Source organism: Eurytemora carolleeae, unplaced genomic scaffold (genome assembly GCF_000591075.1).
Source record: "Eurytemora carolleeae unplaced genomic scaffold, Eaff_2.0 scaffold1289, whole genome shotgun sequence".
Lineage (NCBI taxonomy): Eukaryota > Metazoa > Arthropoda > Copepoda > Calanoida > Temoridae > Eurytemora > Eurytemora carolleeae.
In genome coordinates this window covers 9325-29176 of record NW_019397176.1, presented here as the reverse complement: position 1 = coordinate 29176, position 19852 = coordinate 9325, and the positions used below count along the sequence as shown (strand labels likewise).

Genomic DNA, 19852 nt, shown 5'->3' with positions numbered 1-19852 from the left:
AATACAGAGTAACAATACAGTACATCTAGAATACAGAGTAGCAATACAGTCATCTAGAATACAGAGTAGCAATACAGTTTACAGAATTCTAGAAAACAGAGTAGCACTACAGTTTATTTATATAGAATACAGTACATCTAGAATACAGAGCAATACAGTTTACAGAAATCTAGAAAACAGAGTAGCACTACAGTTTATTTATAAAGAATACAGTACATCTAGAAAACAGAGTAGCACTACAGTTTATTTATAAAGAATACAGTATATCTAGAAAACAGAGTAGCACTACAGTTTATTTATATAGAATACAGTACATCTAGAAAACAGAGTAGCACTACAGTTTATTTATATAGAATACAGAGTAGCAATACAGTCATCTAGAATACAGAGTAGCAATACAGTTTACAGAATCTAGAAAACAGAGTAGCACTACAGTTTATTTATATAGAATACAGTACATCTAGAAAACAGAGTAGCACTACAGTTTATTTATATAGAATACAATACATCTAGAAAACAGAGTAGCACTACAGTTTATATATATAGAATACAGTACATCTAGAATACAGAGCAATATAGTACATCTAGTTTTGTCGATTTTTAAGCCGCCATTTTTTCAAGTTCTTCAATAACCAAAAACTTTGCGGATGTTTTTGTTTAAATTGGTAGATTTTCAATGATCGTAAATGTCGACATTTTTCCAGGGAATATGGGCCCGGTCGGTTCAGCCGTTTTGGCGTTTATTGGATATATAGATATATAGAAAATCTGTTTTCCCTTCTCAATATTTATGGGTCTAAATCTTGATGTGAAGGTTCAAATGACCATTTGTGCAATCAGATAATTCACAAAAGCTGCGTGGAGTATAAAAGGATGAGCCAAGCATTTTACGCACGCAGACACCTTTTCCCCGCGCCATAAATTACGCGCGTGCGTATATATGACCAGCGTGTTAAACATGACCTGAATTAAAAGGGGGAAGGATATTGAAAGGTGGAGAGGAAGGCTAAAGCTTTTTTGGGGGTTTCAATTTTAAAATGAGCGGTCTATTGAACAGTGAAGTTTATAAAATTGTGGAATAGAAAGATGATATATATACAATAAAATGGGAATTCCATGTTTTTATAAAAGTATTAATTAACATTTAAATCATAAGAAAATGTTCTGATGATCTTTATATAAAAGGTTGAAGATTAATTTCCAAATCGTTGTCATGGAAATATGGAAATGTCAAAGCTTCGCTCCGCTAAATATTATTTGCATTAAACCAAAAATTTACAATATTCATTTAATTTGAACATACAATTAAATTATGAACGAACTAAGGTTAAATGTATGATCAATGAATAATCAATGATCAGTGCATGCTAAATGTATGCTTAATGAATGATCAATGAATGATCAATGAATTATAAATTTAGGCTCAATGAATGATCAATGAATGCTAAATGTACGCCTAATGAATGATCAAATGAATGCTAAATGTATGCTCAATGAAAGGGCCAAGAATGATCAATGAATGATAAATGTATGGTCAATGAAAGAGCCATGAATGATCCATGACTGATAAATGTATGCTCAATGATGATCAATGAATGATCAATGAATGATAAATTTTGGCTCAATGAATGATCAATGAATGATCAATTAATGATCAGTGAATAATCAATGAATGATAAATGTATGCTCAATGAATGATCAATGAATGATCAATGAATGATCAATGAATGATCAATGAATGATCAATAAATGATCAATGAATGATCAAAGGATGATAAATGTATGATCAATGAGTGAACAATGTATGATCAATGAATGATCAATGAATGATCGATGAATAATCAATGAATGATAATATTATATCGATCAATGAATGATCAATGAATGATCATTAAATGCATTAAATGCATGACTAACAAATTATTGAATTGATGACCGATGACTGTTGAGTGCAAATTAAAATAAAATCCAACTAATGTGAGAGAAATTTTTGCATTTTTCCATTTTACTTTAAAATCCTGGTTAATTTGCTAAATTTGTGGCAAAGAATTAATCTTTATTTTTGCCACAATTTTCGACACCTGAGAGTTTATCGTAAACACCGGTATATACGTACAGGGTTAACCACAAAGGATGAGACTGAAAAGACGATATGAAACTCTTTAAATGTGATGATTCTGAGGTTAAACTAAATCATGAATATAGTCTTATTTATTGTTTAATGATTTGGTAACGAAGGAAACAGTTACGAGGGGAATCAAAGATATTGGAAAATTTAGTAATTTCGTAATTTTGGAATTTCGTAGTTTCGTAATTTCGTAATTTCGTAATTTCGTAGTTTCGGAATTTCGTAATTTCGTAATTTCGTAATTTCGTAGTTTCGTAATTTCGTAATTTTGTCTCTGAAATCTCATCCTTTGTGGCCGTGGATGTTTTTCCTAAAAGTGATCAAAAATGTCTAATCTTTCTTCCATCAGCAAGAAGTTATTACACCGGCAACAATTTGTTTTCGCTTGCAAAAAGAATAAATCTGAATGAGTTTAAAACTTTGAAAAACATCAAATTTTTTCAATTGTAATAACTTTAAGGCTGGTCCAAGATTTATCTTTTATTTATCAAAAATTGTCCCATAGTTTCACCACTACCTTTATCACATAGTTTCACCACTACCTTTATCACATAGTTTCACCACTACCTTTATCCCATAGTTTCACCACTACCTTTATCACATAGTTTCGTTTCACCACTATACCTTTATCACATAGTTTCACCACTACCTTTATCACATAGTTTCACCACTACCTTTATCACATAGTTTCACCACTACCTTTATCACATAGTTTCACCACTACCTTTATCACATGTGCATTGTAAACATATATCTATATATATAAAGTTGTAATCTCTGTTTGTTTGTATGTCTAATCATAATTCATGAACCCCTTGACCGATTTGCCTCAAATTTTGATTGGGAACCAAGGTAATGTTCTTAGTTCGATTTAGAGAACTTGAGTTGGTCCACTTTTATAGGGAAAAATAGCTAAAATCGTAATTTAAGACCAAGCGCGGGTAAACGGAGTTAGTAACTATGAGTACCCTGAGCATCGCTGTTACGCTGGCTTCTCAAGCTAGTAATGTGTACTATATCTTCAAAACTAAGAGCAAGTGTGGAAAATACCCAAAATACCCAGGTTGACCTTTTGGGATAAATAATTCCAAAATAACTTTTACAATTTTAAAACAAGGATTCCCTTTATTCAAACCTAGTAACCGACATATATAAACCTAAAGGGGGATTCCAGGAAATTCCAATTATGCCTTTATATTCCCTCAGGGTCATGAACATCTTAAGAGGAAAGGGGAGGGAAGGGGGGGGGTCAGCTGATCTTGACTCAATGGTATTCATATCCATGACCAACAAAATTATTCATTCATTGTGTTTTCAATTCAATATTTATTCAACCTTGCCCTGTTTATTCTAACTCAATATGGAATCCTGTATGATATGCATATCCCTCTTACCCCTCCAAAAAAAAAACAAAAAAAAAACTCCGTGTTAGCCCTGTATGTATTGTACAGCTTGTTCTAGCTTCCTTAGTCAGTCTTGTAATTCAATTGAACTGGAATTTACAATCTCACCCCCCCCCTCCCCACCTCCAACCAGGGAGTAAGGAATAGAAGGGAGAGACAACTGACGCGGTTCGCCCTACCATATGATTATACATGCTTTGCAGACGGTACTCCATTTTATATCGAGCTGTTTGGTTTCTTTCCCCCCCCCCCCCCTCCACAGTATTTGCACATTTCAGAGAATTTGAGCGCCAAGTGTGTGCAGACCATGCATTGTGGCTATTTCTTGCATTTTTCGAAGATTCTCCATAATTTTCCGTGGATTTCTGGGAAACAATGTGCATAGATGTACATTGATGTACAAGATGTACAAGATGTACAATCCAACATGGAAAGTAAAACCTGAAAGGTGGATATCTGAAAATGAATAGATCCATATATTGAATGAACTTTAAACAGATTTCATTTAATGTCACTAAATAATTTTAACCCTACGTAATTTCTAAAACATGTCTTGTCAAAAAAAAGGATGTAAGGGCCTTTACTATACTCTCTCCATAAAGGTTTTTAAAATATCAAAAAAAAAGTAAAATGGATTGTTCTGAGTTTTAGAAAAAATGGTTGTTTTTATAGATTCGGATTTGTGTGAAGAATTTTTAAACTAATCAAATTCGATTTTAGTTTCTTTTAAAACATGTTTGGAGAAGGGAAACCAGTGAAAGTAGATGGTCAAACCAGTTTAATAGTTAGATAGTCAGACACTTACTTATATTGATAGTTATACACTTACTTATATTGATAGTTATGCACTTACTTATACTGATGGTTGTGCACTTACTTATACTGATATATATACAATTACTCATATTGAAAGGTACACACTTACTTATATTGATAGTTATACAATTACTTATATTGATAGTTTTACACTTACTTATATTGATAGTTATACAATTACTCGTATTGATAGTTCTACACTTACTTATATTGATAGTTATACACTTACTTATATTGATAGTTAGACACTTACTTATACTGATAGTTATACAATTACTTTTATTGATAGTTTTACACTTACTTATACTGATAGTTGTGCACTTACTTATACTGATAGATATACAATTACTCATATTGAAAGGTATACACTTACTTATATTGATAGTTATACAATTACTCGTATTGATAGTTCTACACTTACTTATATTGATAGTTATACACTTACTTTTATTGATAGTTATACACTTACTTTTATTAATAGTTATACACTTACTTTTATTGATAGTTATACACTTACTTTTATTGATAGTTATACACTTACTTTTATTGATAGTTATACACTTACTTTTATTAATAGTTAGACACTTTCTTATATTGATAGGTATACACTTACTTTTATTGATAGTTATACACTTACTTTTATTGATAGTTAGACAATTACTTTTATTGATAGTTTTACACTTACTTATACTGATAGATATACAATTACTCATATTGAAAGGTACACACTTACTTATATTGATAGTTATACAATTACTCGTATTGATAGTTCTACACTTACTTATATTGATAGTTATACACTTACTTTTATTGATAGTTATGCACTTACTTATACTGATGGTTGTGCACTTACTTATACTGATATATATACAATTACTCATATTGAAAGGTACACACTTACTTATATTGATAGTTATACAATTACTCGTATTGATAGTTCTACACTCACTTTTATTGATAGTTATACACTTACTTGTATTGATAGTTATACACTTACTTATATTGATAGTTATACACTTACTTATATTGTTAGCTATACACACTTACATATATTCATAGTTATACACTTACTTATACTGATAGTTATACACTTACTTATATTGATAGGTATGCACTTACTTATATTGATAGTTATACACGTACTTTTATTGATAGTTATACAGTTACTTATATTGATAGTTATACAATTACTTATATTAATAGTTTTACACTTACTTATATTGATATTTATACACTTACTTATATTGATAGTTATACACTTACTTATACTGATAGTTGTGCATTTATTTATACTGATAGTTATACCCTTGCATATATTGATTGTTATACACTAACTTATATTGTTAGCTATTATACCCTTGCATATATTGATTGTTATACACTAACTTATATTGTTAGCTATACACATCTACTTATATTGATAGTTATACACTTACTTTTATTGATATTTAAACACTTACTTACATTGATAGGTATACACTTATACTTTTATTGATAGTTATTAACTTACTTATATTGATAGTTATACACTTACTTATATTGATAGTTAAACACTTACTTATATTGATAGTTGTGCACTTATTTATACTGATAGTTATACAATTACCCATATTGAAAGGTATCCACTTACTTATATTGTTAGCTATACACACTTATATATATTGATAGTTATAAACTTACTTTTATTGATAGTTATACACTTACTTAAATTGATAGTTAAACACTTACTTACATTGATAGTTATGCACTTACTTACATTGATAGTTATACACTTACTTATATTGATAGTTATACAATTACTTTTATTGATAGTTATACACTTACTTTTATTGATAGTTTACACTTACTTTTATTGATAGTCAGACACTTACTTTTATTGATATTTATACACTAACTTGTATTGATAGTTATACACTTACTCGTATTGATAGTTATACACTTACTTATATTGATAGTTATACACTTACTTTTATTGATAGTTATACACTTAATTCTATTGATAGTTATACACTTACTTTTATTGATAGTTATACACTTACTTTTATTGATAGTTATACACTTACTTTTATTGATAGTTAGACAATTACTTTTATTGATAGTTATACACTTACTTATATTGATAGTTATACACCTACATATCTCAGCACAAAAACAACATGTCTTTAAGAAAGTTCTTACCCTGTGATAGTGGTAAATTTTGTTATGATAAAATAATAAAATAATATAACAAAATAATAAAATGATAAAAAAAAATCTCAGTTTAAATCAAATCTTTTAAGTCAAAAAGATTTGAGCAGATAAAAAAATAAGATTTGTTTGAAAAAATTATGTTTGCAGTTTTCTACGGATTGAAGTTTTCTACGGATCTACAAATTATGTCTTAATAAACTTGAAAACGACTTGAATATAGTTTTTGATTTGCCTTTCTCTAACTTTTAAATATATAATTGTAAAAAGGGTTAATATATATATATAGTATATATATATAACTTCTGCAATATATCTCCGGAAGACGACATGTTATTATTTTTATCTCACATAAATTAGAAGACACACACTGTTAAAAAGAGTTTTAACAATACCAATAATATTGGCTCGATACCTTGCTGTTCACTTCTGATTGGTTAAACAAAACAGCTGTATTTTTCATTAGAGGACTGGTATGAGACCTATTTGTATTTTGTACCTATACAATTTGTAAATTTACACGTAAATTGTAAATTTTTGTGTAAAGAACAGACATATTTCCCTGTGTATCATTTTTATTAAATATTGTAATGTTTTAAATGTAAATGTAACATATTTACTTTATATAAACGTAAATGTAAATATAAAGGTTTTATCCCTATGTAAAATATTTACTTTATATTACTTGTAAATGTAAATTTAAATGTAAATTGTAAATTCTCTGTGTAAGGGTTTTATCCCTGTGTTAAAATATTTACTTTATATTACTTGTAAATGTAAATATGTAAATTGTAAATTCTCTGTGTAAATGTTTTATCTCTGTGTACAAATATTTTCTTTATATTTTTTTAAGTGTTAATGTAAATTATAAATTCTCTGTGTAATGGTTATATCCCTGTGTAAAATTTTTAACGTTATATTAATTGTTAATGTAAATGTAAATGTAAATTGTAAATTCTCTGCGTAAAGATTTCATCTCTGCGTAAAACATTTTTTTAATATAACTTATTTGTAAATGTAAATTGTCAATCTTATTTAAAAAAAGATTCATATCATGTCAAAAACAATACCTGAAGTAACGGGAACAGATCGTATCTGAAGATCTAAATCTATGAAAAGTGCCAATAATTTTGAATTGACCCAAGATCAAGAGGGAACAAATTGCAATAAGGATACGTCAGGACTTGTTACAACTTATTCAAGAGGACATTTATTTTAAGTAACATCTGGAAGGAATTATTAGATTTTGGTTTCCTTTATATCTTTCAAAATCTATCTCGCAAGTTGCTATTCCAACTATTAAATATATATTTAGAACTGTATATGCGAGAATATAAGAATACAGGGGACATTAGTTCCAAAACTTGGCCCATTTCTAATACCGAGTGTTAGAAATGGGCACAAATTGAAAGACTGGGTTTTTGGGATCCCGGCCCATATCCAGAGTAAAAGTGGATAATGAAAACTATAACCAACATTTTATTAAACAAGACGAGGACAACAATTCTCAATTTTAAACTTATTTAAATTAAAATCATAATAGAAGTTCTTTTTATATTAAAGCTCTTGACTGTTTTCAAGACAATGTTGTCTTCCATTTTCGAACATATCCTGAACATTGTCGCGTTTTCGAGACAAACCCCACTTTTCAGTTTTTGAGTAAAATCCACAATTCAAAACAAAACTCACTTTCATAACTTACAAAAATAAATGACTGAAAACAAAAATTGTCTGATGAACACTAAATTAACTTCTGAATTATTTCTAGAATCTAAGTTTCCACATTTTATCTGTTAAATTAGAGAATATGGATGATTTATTTCAAGCATTTTAAACAAACAATTTCCCGCATTTCTAGTTAAATCTATATTGTAAAAGATGATATTAATATTTTGATTTATAAATGCTATAATAATTTTATAGTTATAAAAAAACAGTTTGTTTTCATTTTCTATTTTGTTTATATTTTACCTTATTAAAAAATTCTTGTTTTGTTTCATAAGTGCGTAAATGCTTGAAAATTAACATTGATATGAATTCCGGTAATTGTCTCTAAACCAGGATATGTTCCGGAAACGCGACATGAGCTGAAATCCGGTAGGGAATTGGTCGAAAATGAAATCAAGAATCATCAAAAACTAATAATAATCACCTTACATATTTTTACACAGGGAATTAACCTTTACACAGAGAATTTACAATTTACATTTACATTTACAAGTAATATAAAGTAAATTTTTTTACACAGGGATAAAACTTTTACACAGAGAATTTACAATTTACATTTACATTTACAAGTAATATAAAGTAAATTTTTTTACACAGGGATAAAACTTTTACACAGAGAATTTACAATCTACATTTACATCTACATTTACAATTAATATAAAGTAAATATTTGAATATATATATATATAAATTTACAATTTACATATAAATTTACAATTTGTATAGGTACAAAATACACACAAATATCGTATTTTTCCTGGAACAACTCATAATACACTTTTTGCAGTGCACTGTATAATAAGTTGTAGATGAATTGTGTTTTTATGAGTGCACGGTATTAAACAGGTTAGCATCTTTAATTTGCAAAACTGTGGGAATAATTTGCTAACAATTCTCAGGCTTCCACTTTCCGCATTAGTATCAGGAATAGTTTTAGTTAATTCTCTTCATTTTAATAATAATTCATTGATGAATAATTCATTGATGAATAATTCATTGATGAATAATTGACTTATGCATAATATATTTATCAATAGTTAAAAATTGAATAATTCATGGATGCATAATTGTTTGATGAATAATTCATTGATGAAAAATGCATTAATGAATAATTCATTTATGAATAGTTAATAATTGAATAATTTATGGATAAATAATTATTTGATGAATAAATCATTGATTTATAATTCATTGGTGAATAATTCATTGTTAAGGAATTAATAAGTTAAAAGTTCATTGATGAATAATTCTTTAATGGACAATTCATTAATGAATAATTTATAAATGAATAATTCATTGACGAATAATTCATTTTTGAATAATTCATTGTTTAATAATTTACTGATGAACAATTCATTGGTAAACAAAAAATAATTAAATAGTTCATTGATGAATACTTCATTATATTGATGAATAATTTATAAATAAATAATTAATTAATAAATAATTCATTGATGAATAATTTTTTGATGAATAATTTATTGATGAATAATTCATTAATGGACAATTCATTAATGAATAATTTTTAAATGAATAATTCATTGACGAATAATTCATTTTTGAATAATTCATTGTTTAATAATTTACTGATGAACAATTCATTGGTAAACAATAAATAATTAAATAGTTCATTGATGAATACTTCATTTATGGACAATATATTGATGAATAATTTATAAATAAATAATTAATTAATACATAATTAATTGATGAATAATTCATTGATGAATACTTTTTTGATGAATAATTTATTGAGGAATAATTCATTGAGGAATAATTCATTGATGAATAATTCATTGATGATTAATGAATAATTCACAAATGTATAATTCATTAGTGAATAATTAAATAGTTCATTGATGAATAATTCATTGATGAATAAATCATTGATGAATAATTCATTGATGAATAATCCATTGCTGCAAAATTTATTAATGCATAATTCATTGGTGAATAATTCATCGATGAATACTTCATTAATGGATAATTCATTGGAAAATAATTCATTGGTGAATAATTCAATTATGAATAATTCTTTGATGGATAGTTCATCGATCAATAATTCATTAATGAATAATTCATTGGAAAATAATTCATTGGTGAATAATTCATTGGTGAATAATTCAATAATGAATAATTATTTGATGGATAACTTCTAGATGAATAATTTCAAGTACAAACAAGCCTATTTAAGTAATTCTTCCCTCGGCGTACTAATACATTGTACATGGTACAAGCCTACCTAAACCTACGATTATATACATGAGTAGTTTGTACAGAATGTTCAATTTATATTTATTTTACCTTTACATTTCTACACATATATCCGTTAAAGCAATCTTGCGGCACAATTTTGCATTTGAATGAAAGAACGAAGACGGTAATCATTCCACTATTTCCTTTATATTACAGTATAGCGTACAGTGTAAACCTACCTATACATGATTCACAATGTTTTCCTTTGCATAGTTCACCAACAACTGAGTAACTAAACTAAGAGGGAAAGTGTGCGTGAAGAGAGGGATAGATAGATAGACAGAGAACACACTTAATTCTATTGATAGTTATACACTTACTCGTAGTTTCGTAATTTCGTAATTTTGTCTCTGAAATCTCATCCTTTGTGGCCGTGGATGTTTTTCCTAAAAGTGATCAAAAATGTCTAATCTTTCTTCCATCAGCAAGAAGTTATTACACCGGCAACAATTTGTTTTCGCTTGCAAAAAGAATAAATCTGAATGAGTTTAAAACTTTGAAAAACATCAAATTTTTTCAATTGTAATAACTTTAAGGCTGGTCCAAGATTTATCTTTTATTTATCAAAAATTGTCCCATAGTTTCACCACTACCTTTATCACATAGTTTCACCACTACCTTTATCACATAGTTTCACCACTACCTTTATCACATAGTTTCACCACTACCTTTANCATGTGTAAACTCTATGATATGAAAGGATATCCTGCTATATCTGTACATGTGTAAACTCTATGTTATGAGAGTAATCTTGCTATATCTGTACATGTGTAAACTCTATGATGTGAAAGGATATCTTGCTATATCTGTACATGTGTAAACTCTATGATATGAGAGGTAATCCTGCTATATCTGTACATGTGTAAACTCTATGTTATGAGAGGTAATCTTGCTATATTTGTACATGTGTCTACTTTATGGTATACGAGGAATCATTCTAGTTCTGTATCTGTATACTCTATGAATAAGATATAATAAGTTATATCTATATATGTGTATACTCATGGATAAGACGGAAGAAGTTTGATCTGTATATGTGTATACTCTATTTATTATACGGAAGAAGTTAGCTCAGTATATGTGTATACTCTATGGATAAGGTGGATCTATATATGTGCATACTCTATGGATAAGGTGGAAGAAGCTAGATCTGTATATGTGTATACTCCATGGTAAAAATTACATTCACCCTTCTTCTTTCAGGCTGTAGTTTATCCTGCATATATAGTTCTTAGTTGGATCACTCTGGTTCACCCTTCTTCTTTCAGGCTGTAGAGTTTATCCTGCATATATAGTTCTTGGTTGGATCACACTGGTTCACCCTTCTTCTTCCAGGCTGTAGTTTATCCTGCATAGATAATTCTTGGTTGGATCACACTGGTTCACCCTTCTTCTATCAGGCTATAGAGTTTATCCTGCATATATAGTTCTTGGTTGGATCACTCTGGTTCACCCTTCTTCTTCCAGGCTGTATTTATCCTGCATAGATAGTTCTTGGTTGGATCACACTGGTTCACCCTTCTTCTTCCAGGCTGTAGTTTATCCTGCATATATAGTTCTTGGTTGGATCACTCTGGTTCAGCCTTCTTCTTTCAGGCTGTAGAGTTTATCCTAAAATAATAAAATATTAGTTTGGATTTTACAAAGATGGTAGAATCTAGATCTAAATGTTGGCGGAAGAATAACCCACTATTTCTCAATTTTCAGAAAAATATATTAATAAGGAAAAATTTGCATGCTTTTGCTTAGAACAATATATTTAAAGCACATTTATAACAGAGCCGTGCACAAACATGAATATCATTACAGCAGAGCCGTGCACAAACATGAATATTATTACAGCAGAGCCGTGCACGAACATGAATATTATTACAGCAGAGCCGTGCACAAACATTAATATCATTATAGCAGAACCGTGCACAAACATGAAAATCACTGCAGTAGAGCCGTGCACAAACATAAATATAATTACAGTAGAGCCGTGCACAAACATGAATATAATTACAGTAGAGCCGTGCACAAACATAAATATTATTACAGCAGTCCTGATGGTCTGCATAAGATAACACGAATGTTCAGAAACTTCAGGGATCACATCATCCTCTGCATCAGCAACTTTCTCTCCGGTCTCGGAGTTAATAGTGGGAGCTGGCTTGTTTTTAAAGTCTTCAATATTCCATCCCAACCCATTTGCAGAGAATCTTGTGAGTCAAATTGGAACTCCGCTCCTCAACTTCTACTCCTCAGATTAATGTTTCAGGATTTATTGATGATTCTTACCGTAATAATTTGGGGACCAGACTACAGACTAGAATCCACACCAGATCCAAAGGGGATCCTCCACTTGGACCTCTCACAAAAGGTCGAATCCTTGGAGAGTTCCGTTAACCAGTTTACACGGGCTTCTCTTAAAGCAGTCTCCTTCCTGACACTAGGAACCCAGCACTCATTCCAGGAGGCCGGGTCATCCATCTTACTCCAGGTACAGGGTTCTTCCATGAATCACTCACGAGCTCCTCCTCTTTCAGTCCAAAGGGGATTCTAGGTCTAATGAATTACTTAGATCCAAATATCTTAAACTTAGAGATCTGCTTTAAGAGAAGCCTGTGTACACTGGTTAACGGAACTCTCCAAGGATTCAACCTTTCCTGAGAGGTCCAAGTGGAGGGAAGGAATACCAGAGTTACCTGCTTGGAGGAGAAGAGGTGGTCAGAAGAGGTCTTACTCCAAGGTTCAGAAACCTGGGAAGGATCAAAGGAAGAGATTAAGGTTAGCTAACTCCACTCTGGCCACTCTGGGAGCAACAATATAAAAAATCTGTCGGTAAGAAAGCCTCATACAATCATAGATCATCTTGTAATATAATCTGAACTCTGTATCCCGCATCATCCTCGCAAAGAACGCCTTGAACTTCTCCGGGAACATCCTGGCCCACTCCAGGATACACCAGCATTGACTTCGCCCAAGAGGTTCACTCTAAAGATTGACCGGATTAAAACTTTATTTTATTATGTGAACATGAAAAAATATAGAATTTACAATTTAAAACGTATATATCTACTGAAATCTTTCAATATAAGAGATAATCACTATAATAGCGAGAATTCAAAAGTTTTGACCTTATATTTTAATCCTCAAAAGTTACGATCTCTCTAGACGCGAATCCCGGCTCTCCTTTCCCCAGGGGCTTCACAGCACACTCAAGTTCATCAGGGGTTAAGAGAATTACACAAGACGATTTCGTCTCGTAACAATAGTACCTGTACATATACATACATTCAATTTTGATGCTTTATAAAAAGTAAATGTTTTTGTTTGTAATCTATAAGCCGGCCAAATGTAACATTTGCCCCCTTGAGTAAATATAGATATATATATATAAATTCTTCAGATTAATTTTTCGCCTCACAAGAAGATTCCATCTAAACATGGCGTCAAACCTTATAGAAATCCAACGTATAGAAACCGCTACGTGTAGCAACATGGCGTATTTTCCAAGAGAACATTTTTTATATTTTTGAGAAATTAAATAATCAGTGTAAAGTAGATATAATCTTCATAAAATCCTTTCATTTAAATGGTAAAACGGAATTTTATGAAATCATATTCGCATTACTGGAGAACTTTTTAATACTTTTGAGAATTTTTTTCTTCTAAAATAAAACTGTAGATAGCATTTTTGTAGAATATTTTTTAAATAGTAACATGCAAATTTATGTATAACCATATAATCTTTCATTTATGTTGTCAGTACATAATAAAACACAATAGAAAGCAGTACAAATGCACACTACATATTAAAATATTTTGCTCCTTTAATGTCTGGGGTATGTTAAAAAAATAGAAATTATGAAAATGATAATGATAAGCTACAATGTTTTACAAAAACGTTTAATTCTCAAAAATATAAAAAAATTCTCCCGGAAAATACCCCATGTTGCTATACGTACCTGTTTCTATACGTTGGATTTCTATAAGGTTTGACGCCACTAAACATAACACTTCAATAGATTAAAAAAATTAAAATTCTTTTTTAATAATGTTTTATCCTCTGGGTAACATATTCGTAGCAAAGGTTGCATATCCGGCCGGCCATCAGGACTCAATTTTCAACCAGAAAAATAAGGATATCTCCATTATCATTTCTCCAGAGATTCCGAAAATAATATTGCAATAAAATATCTACAAAGTAGAATTTAAAACTTATTCATTCAATAAACGCTTTTGCATCAATTGTAAATTAAATATGTTTAACTATAGCTGGAAAATAAAAAATTTGTTTATCATAATATATATTTTTTATTTTAGTTTTTAAATTATTTAATGATTCTTAAAATGATGAAACATTTTCTTTGAGATATGTGTACTAACTTACAACTTTAAAGTTTACAACTTTTTGTAATGATATCAAAAAAATTCTTTAATAGATTTTAAAAGTGTATTTTTCTAAAAACATCGAAATATGTGGTTTTTGTAAATCAATTATACGTTTAAAGGGAGTGTTCGCGAAATATTAAAGGGGGTATAGGTTAACATCTGTAATAAAAATAGTAGTAAAATCCCATATTTGTAAACTTAAACATACCTATATCTATTAAGTGACACATTACCTGTACCCTAACTGAGATCGTAATTTCTGAAAAAAAAACCTATCGGTCCTGATCATTAACATGGATTACGATTTAGTTTAATTATGTTCATTAATTTAACATGTACCATAACACTCAAAATATAGATTAGACACAAATTAATTCTCGTGTAAAGAAGCAGAGAGTCGAGTCGAGTTTTATCTCGATAGATAGATACATACTAAGAAATATGGAGAGTGTTGTACTTTTAAACCCTATATAAGCCATACATCGAAAGAATTCATTAAATGTCGTATTCTTTACTTTCTGATAATGGAATGTTGCAGATATTTAGGTTTTTCATTAAATGATTATGTGGAGCTCTTTATAATTCAGGGTTTAACTGTATATAGGTCGAATTCAATCTGATGCATCCATAGAGAATAGAATATATATATATATAGAGAGGAATTTACTAGAAAAAAGTGTAAAACGGCCATTTTGTCGTACTGTTTCCATACTGCAGGTGTACTTCACATATTTGTGCTATATATAACCTGTTGGGCCCTGGAATATCATTTTATTGAAAATCTAAAATTATTGTTAAAAGAAACCCAAATTATGAAATAGGCAGGTTTCATAATTGACCAATGATCATTTCACATAGACTCTTTGCCTTCCACTTTACAAACGATGATTTTCCGTTATAATTATAAATCAAATGATTTTTTTATTCACCTAATTCATAATAAAGTTTATTTAACAGTTTAAAAAATTCGAAATTGAAATGAATAGTCTAGGGAACATACTGTATTAATGTACTCTACTGCATATAATTTGTGAACATTTACATGATTTGTACACTTTGAACTCCCTTTCAGGCTGAAAGGAAATGAAAAAATTCATACCAAGAGATTCTTTTAATTCCTATATTCTATTCTCTATGGATGCATCGGTATAGAATACATTCTTTAATCTAAAAGACATTTATTTGCCCGCTAGGCGTCTCTGCCCTTGACATTACGGGGTTCCATGTGGGATCGAGACACCTGGCGGTCGAAAAAAAATCGTATATTAAAAGAATAAAAACTATTATCAAATATCAACTTTATATGGAATGCATCGAATTATATTCGACATTTACAGGTTAAATTATTTAAATGATTAGTTTTAAATTTAATTGAATTATTTACAATGTGTGTGGAATATTACAGTTCAATGAATTTGTGTGGATCCTACGTTCTTCTATATTAGTTGTATTTTTTAATCCGTTTCTCCTTTTAGGCGCAAAGTAAGATTAGAAGTGATCACCGTCGAATTCGATTCGATCTTAGCCTATACCCCCGTTCATTTTTCGTGAATACTCCCTTTAAAGAATCTTTGATGAGTTCAAATTTTAAAATTCGCGGTAAAATTCCCAATTTCAAGTTAAAACACGTTTCTAAAACTAAAGAGTTAAAACCCATGAAATATAAACGTGACTAATGTTAAAAAACTATTCAAGGATATTGAATTTAGACAAAAGAGAATAAAACATAAATTAACATAAATGCAGAAAACCGTAGAATCCGTACTTCCAACTTTATTCAAATATTTCCCACTTCCCAGTGTGAACCTTTTCATACAATTCAATACAATGATGAAAACTTTCGATTTCAATTTTGATTTCTACCAAGTTTTTAAACTGCATTAGCGGAGATCTTTAGAATGAGATATCCTTAATCCCGATAACTTAATCTGAGTATCCAATGGACACACTTTTGATTTGATTCTTAAACCGTTCTTTTAGACATCCCTGTCCGGGATTAGGACGAATAAAATTTCTGAAAAATTTGTAAATTATATATTGATCAATGAGAGACTTGATCATAAACTCTGACCAATATGGATAAATAAAAACATGGAAACAAAGAGAAGAAATCAATTTACAGCTCATTTTTGTTTACAAGAAATGAAAATAGAAAAGTCGTCTACATTGTGTTGATATAATCACCAACCACTGTTGATGGGCGTATAAACGGGGGAGGGGGCTATAGAGTGCTAAGACCCTCTTTTCTGAAAAGTGGCCGGGTGTAATTCCCCAGTTGACTATTAAAAGAAGGTGAGGTCCTTCTTTCTTCTTTCAAGGGAGCTCAGCACCCTGAAACCTTCCTGAAACCCATAGATTTCACTTATGAACGCCTCTGTATGCCCCTCATAGAAGGATACAGAACAGCTCGTCATACAACTGGTTTTTAACAAATATTTATTTTAAATCTACCTAAGCTCTATCGCAAAAATCTACGAGGATTTTGAAAATAACTTCTTCAAACCCGCTTTAAAATAATTTCCATTGATCCAGGGGGGCTTAGCAATGAAATACCCCCCCTCCCCCCTGTATACACGTTTGTAGTTGTTAGCCCTTTTTTAATCTACGAAAGCCAAGAAACAGGGTTACCCACATATGATACGACTTTAAGAACGACTCAAAACACCACAATAAATATAACAATCTAAAGGTTACTTTTTTGTACAGAGTTATCTTTAAAAGATAAGACTTCAAAGACGACTGTAGATAATTTATACTACCTGTTTCCTTATATTCACAATTCCCTGCTATTGTGAACTTGTTTGTTTGCCAAATCATTAAATAAGCCAGTAGATTACTAAATCTAAGGCAGAAGACTTAAATTAACCTTGGGATCGTTATAATTTAAGAGTTTCAGGTCGTCTTTAAGTCTCATCCTTTCTGGGTAACCCTGTAGTTCCACCTTAAAAGATGATAAGCTCCAACTATAGAAATATCTAGATTTATACATATTATAAGACTAGATATCACTATTCACAAGGGGGGGGGGGGAACTATGGGGATGGCCCCCTTCTCCCTCCTGGATAAGTGAAAACTGTGGTTCCTTACAGAGCTAAAAACAAAAGGTTGCACGCACTAACGCAAAAATCTTTTTAAGATCTAGATATTTATTCATGTATCGAGGTTATATTACAAAATTTGTTTATATGGATTTAACAGAAAACTATTTTACGATAGTTTCGTGTACATACATTAATTAAGAAGAAATCTATTAGTTTACGGATACATTTTTTCGTTTTTTCTTGCCATAATTAATGTTACATTTATATTCAAGTATTGACGAAGCAGCAGCTCAAAGGAAAAAAACTACATTATATTTAATAGGATAGCATACTTGTATGCAATGTGACTTAGAAATACGACAAACACGGTGTGTCTTATCAATTATTAGGAAATGCTAACGCAAAAATCGATGAGTATTTGGCGACAATTTAAAGGGACTGTAAAGGAAAAATGAAAGGGGTATATAGGCTGAAACCTAAGAATCTCAGGAGTTAAACGAGACCTATAATACATCTATCTGATGTTCCTGTCTCGAGAAATTGACATAAAACTGTGTCAAAATTTTACGTAAACGTATTATGTAAGATTTACGTTCGTATCACATTACCAAAACTCCCTCCAATGGCAGTGCAGTAAACTGGTCACGTGATACAGACGGATACACATGACAATAATACTGCAATGCCATTGGTTGGAGTTTTGGTGACATGTTTCGGAAGCTTAAATGATATTATCAATTATATCTATTAAAAATGAAAAATTATTAAATTCAAATAATAATAGGAGCAAACTTGAGTTTCTCAGGCGCCTGTGGGATATCGTTGTTTTCAGATTGGTTGCGTATTTGTTGAATATGATCTGTTTAATATTACGAATCTTATATAAAATCTTATATATATGCGTTTTGATATAATTTTGACACAGTTTATTCAATTTCTTGCGACAGGACCATCAGATAGAACTCTTATATGTACGTCTCAATCAACTCCTGAGATTCTCATGGTTTCAGCCTATATACCCCTTTCCAAGGGTGTAATGCAAGGAAAGTTAATTGCGGTCGTGTATACTCTGCGTACATATTAAAACCAGTTCTCTTTGGGCGGATTTTGTAAACAAGAATCGATGCATCAGTGTTCTTTTAGTATCCGAGGAGGTTAAAAGCATTAAATTTTGATAATTTTGATAATTCACATAATAGTTTCCTATTACCAGAATATTTCATTGATTTTTTTTATGTGAAAGATGGATCCCATGTCAGGCTTTGACATCCGTCTTGTGTTTACATTACCGCCCAGAGACAGTACACTGCAGTACAAAAGATGTGTACACTTCTGAAATAACTTTCCTTGCATTACGATCCTTGCCCCTTTCATTTTTCCTTTACAGTCCCTTTAAAGTTGACCCCTACTTAAAAATTGCTGCAACTGTTCATAGCAGTTTGGCTTAACTGCTTCTGTATGGACCCCTATGGGCCTATAACCCTACATGTAAAAGTTATGCATGTTTTAATACCCAATTTATTTTCAGACAAAATTTGTGCATTGATATTTATACTACAGCTAGCGTCCCATATCATATTAGATTATCTCCAATCTTTAACGCCAAAATTCGCATATAATACTCGAAAAATCTAGCATTTTCTGCAAAATAAATTTCTTTTAGACTTATTAAATTTTTTAAATGATTCATTCTTCCTAATTTTTCTGATTTGTCCCCCAAATCGTAATTTAGGCCCATTGACGCGGTCTAATTTGATGTGGGACACCCTGTACATACAGAGCGTCCCATATCATATTAGATTATCTCTAATCTTTAACGACAAAATAAACCCTAAATGCTCGAAAAACTTATCATTTTCCGCAAGAAAATTATTATATAAGCCTTATGTTATTTTTCAAATTGATTTATTTTAATT

At 30.2% G+C, this 19852-nt stretch overlaps 1 protein-coding gene across 5 annotated transcripts in view; it reads right to left on the bottom strand.

Moving 5' to 3' along the window:
- Positions 1-10761, bottom strand: part of LOC111712524 (uncharacterized) — a 30893-nt gene extending 20132 nt beyond the window's left edge. For all 5 annotated transcript variants that reach the window (XM_023487168.1, XM_023487166.1, XM_023487167.1 and 2 more), the window contains exon 1: positions 10698-10761. In XM_023487168.1, coding sequence (XP_023342936.1) covers positions 10698-10705 — 8 coding nt within the window. In that variant the 5' untranslated portion in view covers positions 10706-10761. The remainder of the gene's footprint in view (positions 1-10697) is intronic.
- Between the last annotated feature and the right edge of the window lie 9091 nt (positions 10762-19852).